The sequence below is a fragment of the Dendronephthya gigantea genome, unplaced genomic scaffold (assembly GCF_004324835.1).
Source record: "Dendronephthya gigantea isolate DGI-Jeju-01 unplaced genomic scaffold, DenGig_1.0 000117F, whole genome shotgun sequence".
Lineage (NCBI taxonomy): Eukaryota > Metazoa > Cnidaria > Anthozoa > Malacalcyonacea > Nephtheidae > Dendronephthya > Dendronephthya gigantea.
Window position 1 is genome coordinate 369,528 of NW_021163127.1, and position 9,395 is coordinate 378,922.

At 35.8% G+C, this 9,395-nt stretch overlaps 1 protein-coding gene and 1 long non-coding RNA gene across 2 annotated transcripts; both read right to left on the bottom strand.

Annotated features, from left to right (window-relative positions):
* Positions 1–4,810: 4,810 nt before the first annotated feature.
* On the bottom strand, positions 4,811–5,950 carry LOC114535415 (protein ALP1-like). Its single transcript, XM_028556731.1, has one exon. The coding sequence runs from the start codon at positions 5,948–5,950 to the stop codon at positions 4,811–4,813; it is 1,140 nt and encodes a 379-aa protein (XP_028412532.1).
* Positions 5,951–8,009: 2,059 nt separating this feature from the next.
* LOC114535397 lies at positions 8,010–8,882 on the bottom strand. The gene is made up of 3 exons (XR_003688294.1): positions 8,863–8,882; positions 8,566–8,643; positions 8,010–8,156 (listed from the first exon to the last, which is right to left on the bottom strand). It is a non-coding gene; the product is annotated as an uncharacterized LOC114535397 (long non-coding RNA).
* Positions 8,883–9,395: the final 513 nt, after the last annotated feature.

The following is a 9,395-nucleotide window of genomic DNA, read 5'->3' on the forward strand; positions in this document are numbered from 1 at the left end:
ACCAAAAATATCTGCACTTGTTGCACTGCATTTGAAGGCTAAAAGGGAGAACTGATCACAGACAGTAATATGGGTATTTGGCTACCATGTCATTCGGGCAATAAAGCTCTGTAGGGTCACCAGTCACATTTGACAAAGACGGTAAATAATATCCCGCGAACGGTACTTTTGGAGTACGGCCGGTTATGAAACTCGCCAGGAATTCAAAAGCTTTATGTAACATAGCCATTTCAGTAGAATATTTACTCTACCAATTCTTAAACTTTGTTCACATCCAACTTAAAATATTAACATGAACTTCGGCCTAAATCCAGTATTACTGGTACTACAAAACTCTTGGTCTCAAAGCAAAGGTACAAACGTGAAGCAAGACCACACAGCATGATAGCAAAATAATCTTGCCAACAAACGCAATAAAGGTTATTACATTACATATCAAAGTTTTAATTATTGGTACCTTACTTTTTCATTTTTGTCCCTAACCAAAAGAAAAATTAGAAATAAACAGGCAGGAGTCGCCAATTCTGATTTCTCATTTCTGACGTGTGCAGCATTTGACTGTATCCGTACTATCCGCTGCACGTGGCAGATACTGTAACTAATTATTGGATTGTTATAATCTGATGTTATTGTATGATCATGATTGCTACGTTCTCAGTTAGTGGTGTGCTTTCATTTTCAAAATTGAAGAATTTCCAATATACTACCACAAGCCTTATTTTCTCGAGTCTTTAGTTGGTTTTTAGAGAGGGCACTTCATTAACACATGTCTTATAAATTTTGGATAAATCTGCTCAAAAATTTTTGCATTAATTCTTATAATAGTTCGCATTAGGCCAACGTTAGCGTTCCGCTTGAAATGTGCTTCCTATCAAGCGGATCACAGAAAAAGCATGGTTAGTTTTGCACCACTGTGTATGCATCGTGTGAAGCTACCTCGAATAGCATTTGTAGGGTTAGTTTTTGAGATTTTAAACTAAACGTTAGAAATTTAGAGGATAGCAAATGTGATTTCCACCGTTTCGGGGTAAGATCTTTTACGATATCAAATATGAATTGTTAATGCAATCAAATACACCTTTTCGGTAATACGTCACAACATTTCAACATCACAAAAGTTTTACTCTCACGAGCCACGTGCAAAGATGCAAAACATCCTTCTTCAATACATGCATGAAACTGAACAAAAACATCCTTCCTCAATACATGCATGAAACTGGGCCCTGAAGATCTGGTCACCTGGGCTCAGGGCAAATTGTTTCTCCCTCTTCTGGCTGTCCGTGATTAGAACCTTCATTATTTTCTTGATGTAAATGGTGTACCGTTTTAGGAGTACGCCTGCGTTTTTTACCTTATTTTCACGAAGGAAAACGGAGGATGGAGTACGGTGTTTAAAAATAATGCTGACATCAGCAAGATAAACTTTTAGAACTTCCTAAATCACGAAGGATTATTTGTGTCGACTTGAAATGCTTATAGTGAAGGAAGTACAAAATATGGCCATCTTTATTTTTATAAGATTTTAGAAATTAGTCATGTAAAATAAATCTCTACACCTAACGAAGACTTGATTGCACTATACACGATTGCTGGCCATTAGTGATTGCAAATGCTTACTGATTAAATACATTTGATTATTGATTAAATGCATATTTTTTGGTCTGACAATAATTCTTCGCAGTCCAATGAGCAATCAGAATGGAGACCGTAAAACTCCATTAAATTCCCTCACTCTATTAAGACTGATGTAAGACTTTTTCATTTCAGAACTCTGCAAGAGAAAACCGAAAAATTACTTCGGCGAAGTAATGAAGAAAATAAATGAAGGTACTTACTATAAAGTAACCCCGGCACCAAGGTTGCATAATTTAATAGCCTACGTACAGTTAAACTTTCCCCCCAGCAAAGTGAGGAGATTTTTCGTTGGGCTGCGCGCAGGCTAAAATGTAAAGGACTAAAAGCTGTTTTTCTGTTATGCGTTCGGCTTTCCATAATTATACACATATACCGGCACGAAAATTGCCGGCATTCTATTGATCTTATTATCTAGCAATGAAATTTTCAAACCTAATGAACCCTTCTCGCCACCCCCTGTCAATGTAAGATTATGCCTTTGTTCAATGCGCAGCTTCACCAAGAGATAATTGAAAAGAGTGAAAACTAGCAACCTAACACCCCGTAACGCTACCCTGTATAACCTAAAACGTCTTTCACGTTTAGTGAAATAGTTCTGTCTCAACTTTGTTACATGGCAGTGATGCATAGATACTTATCCTTTTTCGAACGTTTCTCTATTTCTCTTGTACCAACACGCCTTTTAATTGTTTACTATATAGCTAGTTTGTTTATGTTCTGCCTTAGTATGCGAGTTGACTCATGCGAGGAGCATACAAACAGTTTTTACGTTTACATGTATAAATAAAAACTTATACATGGACACATGGTATAAAAAACAGAGAATAAGATGAATAGAATTTCAACTTTATTTATACAAAAGAGGTGAAAAATTTTATATAAACATTTTGTCAGAGCGAACGACTCGAAAAGAGTCAACATTTTTGTCAGAGCAAACAAGTTGAAAGAAAAAAACAACAACTTTAAACTGTGAAGTTTTCAAAATTAGGTACTGTTTCTTTCGCAATTTCAGTGTACACATAATCTTAAAGCTGTAATTCGCAAATATATCTGACAAAAGCAGACCAAACATTTCACTCTTTTAAGGGCCTGTTTATATGATCCCGCCTAGCCGGGACGGGACGGCTTCCGAGATCCCGCTTGTAATACAAACACTAATTAGTGTTTATATGATCACTCTTCCATCCCGCCTAGGCGGGATCCCGGCAAGAAGTGCCGGGATCTCGCTCAGACGGGACGAGAAATTTTCCATATAAACACTCCATCCCGCTTGGCCGGGATGATTTCGCGATAAACATAACTTTGGAGCATGCGTATATTCGTTACCTACAATAAAAAAACATGGCGTCGAACGAACTACCAGGAAATGCAACTGGAGGTAATCCAGAAAAGAGGAAACGCCCATCCTTTAAATGGACGGAAGATATGCATGCTCAGTTGGTTGAACTTTTGCGCAGCTATAAAGTTAATTGTGAATTTAGAGGCGTAGATTTTGACGCCGATAAAGCCGTACAATATGAATGGCTAAGGAAAGAAATGGCAAAAAGATATGAAGAGAACCAATCGTATTTTGGCCCTATTGCCATTCCTAACAGCTTTCCAGAATTCTTTGATGAGAAGGAAAAGAAGGATTATGAAAGACAAATTAAGGAGGAGAAATCACAAATATCCCGTGGATATCAAAGAGTTTTGGAGAAGGTTAAACAGATAAGACAAGGTAGGTTTAATAGTTTCTTTAGTTTAAGATTGTACTAAATCTGCCTCATCAAATGAAATCACCAGGCAAGCCTTCCAGCGTAATATTGCCACTGTGTGAAAAGAGTGAAACCATTAAATTATATTTTGTAAGACTATATTTGTAATTGTATTTTTTTAAATATTCTTTTGCTTTAATTTGTCAAGCCAATTACTTTTTTTGTCATTCAAGGATTTTCAAAGGCTCTCCTAGCTGGAAAGCGTAGTGGAAGTGGCAAGTTAGTATATGATCATTATGACACCTTAATACAAATTTGGGGAGGATCACCAAACACAGAACCATTGTCTACTGGTGTAGACAGTTCAACTGTTAATGATAATGAAGAATCTGATGCTTTGTTTCAAGAAGAAAGTGCCAATGATGATCTTGACAAAGGTGAGTATAGACAATTAAAGGCAAGAACTGTATGCAAAATTGTCATTGCATCATAATAGTGCTGTTTTTTTTGAAAGACAATTAGTTTTACTTTTGCCATCTGTTGTTGGTGTTCACAAAATATCAGCCCAACTGACTGGTAACAGATAAGTTAAAATGGGTATAACAGAGCAAATTTTGTATATAACTACAAATAATTACTGGTACATAACATATTTGGTATTTTTTGTATGAATCATACTTAAAAATATTTTATATTTCTATATTAGATTGCTCCAATGAAAATATTCATGCATCAATTGTGCCAGAGTTAATTGATAACAAAAGAAAACATATGGAAAGAGCCCTTTCTGCCAGGCAACGTGATGCCTTGTTGCTTGAAGAAGCCAAAGAGGATAAATCCTTTCGGAAAGACTTGACAGATGCCATTAAAGATTCAACAAAGTGCATTGCTGAAGGCTTTCAGGGTTTCACACAAGCAATGGTTCAAATGAGTGCTGTTTTGGCAAGGAGTCTGGAAGTAGCAGCACAGTCCTCTAACACAGCACCACCAACCCTCCCCATGCAAGTTAACTCTGTTTCTCATGGTCATATTGCTGCTTATCCACCTATGTTTGAAATGGGTAATCCAAACATGCCTATGCAACAGGCTAATCGTTATGGTTGTGGGCCTTGTGGCAATGGGTATACACAACAATGATGGACAGGCTAGCTGTTTTCAATATATGAAATGTTAATATTTTTTGGGTTGTTATTTTTTTTCATTGTACAAAAACTTAACAGTATATTTAAAATGACATTTCATTCAAGATGAAATGTTAATATTTTTGGGTTATTATTTTTTACATTGTACAAAAAAAACTCAACAGTATATTTTACAACATTGTACAAAAAAAACTCAACAGTATATTTTACATTCATTGTTCATAACAATTAAGAAAGGTGTTTAGTTATAGGTGTAATCCGTTTTGTTCTGCAGTTTGTATGGTACTGAAAATACATATATGTTACATTTGCATGTTTCTATTTGCAAGTACAATTCAGTCACTGTTTTGTAAGATTTTTCTCAATGTAAGATGTAATTATATTTCGAATGACATCACCTTCATCCAAGTTTCCAGAAAAAACATGGTGAGGAACATTTTTTGCAAGTTGTTGGTTATTGATTTGTACTTCATACTGCTGCTGAACTAATTCTTGGTCAACAAAACAGTTTTTCTGTTCACAAAAATTGTGCAGTACAAAACATGCATACACTACAGTTGGTAGCAGATCCAGGTTTAGATCAATTTGCTTTGTGAGGAATCTCCATCTGGCCTTTAATCTTCCAAAAGCACACTCAACTGGATTTCTGGCTGAACGCAAAATATTGTTAAAAATAACTTGCGAATTAGAGGTGCAAGTTTGATACTCCTTCATACAGTATGGGGTTAAGGGGTATGCAGGGTCACCAATTAGATAACACCCAACTTTAGAACCACCTTTAATCAGGTGCTGGTATGTCATAGGTAACTCTCCATCTCTTAGCTTTCGGTTAATGATTGAATTGGCAAACACTTTCGCATCATGAACGCTGCCAGGCCACCTGCAATCAACGTCCATAAATTGTCCCCTATAGTCACAAACACCCTGGACATTTAAGGAGAAAAATCCCTTGTAACAATAATAATCTTGGGAGTTCTCCGTTGGCCTTTTGATAGCAACATGCGTGCCGTCTATGCAGCCAAAAGCTTGGATACACCCATACTTTGCTTCGAATTCCGCTACCTTTTTTCGCATCTGTTCTTCATTTTGTGGCAATTTGATATATGTGGGACCTAATCGATAAGTTATTGCTCTGCATACATCGTATATTGTCTTCGAAACCGTGCATACGTGAACACCAAAGGTATTTGCTGTCATTCGAAGGGATCCACTGTCCTTAAGATAGTAAAGTGTTATTGCCAATTTTTTTTCAGCTGACAATGCTCTGTAATTTGGAGAACTAGGGTCAGGTGAAATGTACATTCGTAGCTCTTTTTCTAGTTCAAAAAATGCAGCCCGTGTTAAGCGAAAATTTCTTTGCCATTCTTCATCCGCCAACCTACCACCCAACAAGTTATTCCACCACTGGTCAGTCCTTCCTTTTTTAAACCAAATTTCTCGACGATTTCGTCTCAGCTGAGATATTCTTTTTGCTTTCATTTTTCGGTATAAATGCCGTCGATTCGACATTAACAGAGACAAGATAATTGTATTTCGTTTATTTACATACTCTAATAAAACACATAAAGCGCCAAACATTTGGAAGATAAATAAAAAACACGGAATAATGTACAAAAAAACATATAGGCGCATCGCATTTGCCATCTTGAATGTTTATATATACCTGTTCGAATTTCCCGCGCTTTCAGTCTATTTTTAAACTGATTCACTCCATATAAACACGCCATCCCGCCTAGGCGAGTTTCCCGGCTAAGCGGGATGGAAACGTCCCGTCCCGGCTAGACGGGATCATATAAACAGGCCCTAAATCAAATATTCAAGGATCATAAACTTAATATTCAACTGAATTGCAAGGAAATGATACTAGCCTATTTGTTTCTCACTCTTTCACATGCATATGTCAATATTCTTCCCATATTTTCCATTCAGAAATATACTCTGAAAAACTGAAGGCATGGAACGGCAACACATCACTCATGAAAGAAGGTAAACATGTAAATAGACAAGGATTCCAAAGAATCATGTACCTGAAAATACAGTGAATAAAATACATTATGTGAGTGTAAGCAATTCAACCTAGACAAAAAGGTGCAATGGTTGTAATGGCCAAAATATGGACATAGCTTCGTCATACTCAGCTTTTAGGGTTATGACACTATAACACATATAGTTTCAATAAGTGGAAAAGAGACCATACCATATCAAGGAAAATAAATCCATCTTATGCAGATAACGAATCTATAAAACATTATGCTGTAACCTCATTGTATCTTTATTAAATCTATAGAAGAAAATTATTAGGACTATTAATCCTTGCTTTGTTTTGCCATATTCTACCATAAAGATGGACGACATGAAAGAATTAATAAAAGAACGGTTAATTAGTAATGGCTAATTCGATTCTAGGAATAAAAAGTATACAGCAATACCTCTATAACACCAGGTTTATTCACATCCCGAATTTATAAAACATTTCTCAGTAACCTAATTGTATCTGCTATTCAACAACATTGTTGCACGCTCAAATTAAGATAGTGCTAGTTAAGAAAAAAGTTTGTTACTAGTTTGGAGTCTTAAGGTTAAGGTCTCTAATACCTCTAAGAGCACTGTGTTATATCCACATGCTGAATTTATAAAAAAATGTGCAGTGGCCTGATTGTATCTTGCTCAATTCTATAGAAAAAAATAAGGAACAATTAGGCACCGCTTCTCGAAGGATGCATTACGATCGTCAAGAAGTGGTGATGACAGGTAAATTGTAAATTTTAGTACCATCATCATTCTTAATTTTGCAATGTCTTACAACATTCAAACCTAAAAATGAACAAGAATAATCAGAACCAGTAATAATTATTCACAAATATAGAGAAAAATGTTTACATCTTTCTATACTGTATACTGATATATAATGCTTTGTCCAAAACGGACATCGTACAGTAGTAACCTCAATGTATTTTCCTTAATTCTGTAGCGGAAAATGTTGAACAATCAGGAACCGCTTGTCAAAACGTGATAGTGAGGGGTAAATTGTGAATTTGAGTACCGTCATTCCTGTAATAGCATAAGCTAATTCCATCCTAAGTCGAAAATATTAATCCATTAGAACATCATGGTACTCTACTATTAATTCTATAGTGCTAATTCCCGAAGTATAAGGCCAAAGTATACTACATGGCAATAAATCCATATTATGCAGATAGCGAATCTGTAAAACATTATGCTGTAACCTGATTGTACCTTCATTAAATCTATAGAAGAAAATAATGAAAATTCTAGACGCTGGTCTCAAGAAAACGCTCTTCGATCATCAGAATGTAGTAGTAATGACAGGTAACTTGTGAATTCCATACAGGACTATTATTCCTGCTGTGTTTTGCCATATTCTAGCATGAAAACGGACGACATGAAAAGAATCGGTAAAAGAACGGTTAAATAGTAATGGCTAATTCGATTCTAGGAATAAAAATATACAGCAATTACCTCTATAACACCATGTTATATTCAGATCCTAAATTTATAAAACATTTTTCAGTAGCCTAATTGTATATTGATCAATTCTGTAGAAGAAAATAACCACCAAAAGTGCGCCGCTCATCAGGGAAAGCTTGTTGATGATCAAGATGTTGTGATAGGTACGTTGTAAATCCAGCACTATGATTTTTGCAGTGTTTTATATTATCTGCACCTGAAATTGTACAACAGCATACAAAATTGGTAAAAAAGGCGATTACTGTTTGCATTTAATTATTTGAGTAAAAAATACAGCAATAGAGACCTTAAGCATGACGTTTACGCCAAACACCAAACCTCCAAAAAACTTTGCGTCTTAGCTCCACAATTTTAAAGTGTGCAACAATTTCACTTAATTATAAACATAAAACTCGTGATTTTCAGCAGTAATATGAGAAAGCATGCAATAGGCCATTGCTTGATGTATTCAGCAAACATGCAGCAAATTCAGCTTTGCCTGCCGTATGTGTTTCATGTTTGCTGTGTAAAATTTAATGCTTAAAATGCACGTTCTAATTAAGATAGCGCTAGTTAAGAAAAAAGTTTGTTACTAGTTTGGCGTTTGCCGTTATGGTCTCTAATACCTCTAAGAGCACCGTTTCATCCACATACTGAATTTATAAAAAAAAATGTGCAGTGGCCTGATTGAATCTTGCTCAATTCTATAGAAAAAAATAAAGAACAATTAGGCACCGCTTCTCAAAGGATGCATTATGAACAATTGGGTGCTTCTTTTCACCGGACACCCCATGATTGCGACGACATAGCTATGGAAGGTATGTTTTGAATTGCAGCACGATAGTGGCCAATACATACATAAATTATTAGTAAAAAGAGCGATTACTATATTACAGGCTGATTCAATCTGTTAATAGCAATACCTCTAGAGCACCATGTTCAGATTCAGAACTTATAAATATTGTGCAGTAACCTGATTGTATCTTGATCAATTCTGAAGAAGAAAATAATGGACAACTAGAAGGAAAGCTTCGTGACCGTCAAGATCCGGTGGTGACGGGTAATTTGTGAATTTAATTGTTTTTTATAATGTTTGTAACAGTGGCGTGACTGGGGGGTGTCAAGTGATGGAAAATGGACCAAGCACGCCATAGGTACAAAATAAGTCATGCATATAAGACGAGCTGTGACCTGTTATCGAGCCGGATTTCACCTAAGCAAGATGAAACATTTCGATACTTAAACGCTTTATTACGTGCCGAGTTGGTGCCGTGTTTCCGGCACGGCAAATGACAAAGTCAATATTTCCTCTCAGAATTTACCCATACCATTTCATTATCTTTCTTATCTCATAGTAATAATTTGATATTATAATATCACAGTTTTAGAATAACAATGAATCCTCTCCCATTTTTCTGTGCTACCATAAAATTTTCCTTGGTTGACGTATGAAATA

Coding starts and splice junctions, on each gene's coding strand:
- LOC114535415 (XM_028556731.1), bottom strand. CDS start 5,950: ATGAAAGCAAAAAGAATATCTCAGCTGAGACGAAATCGTCGAGAAATT.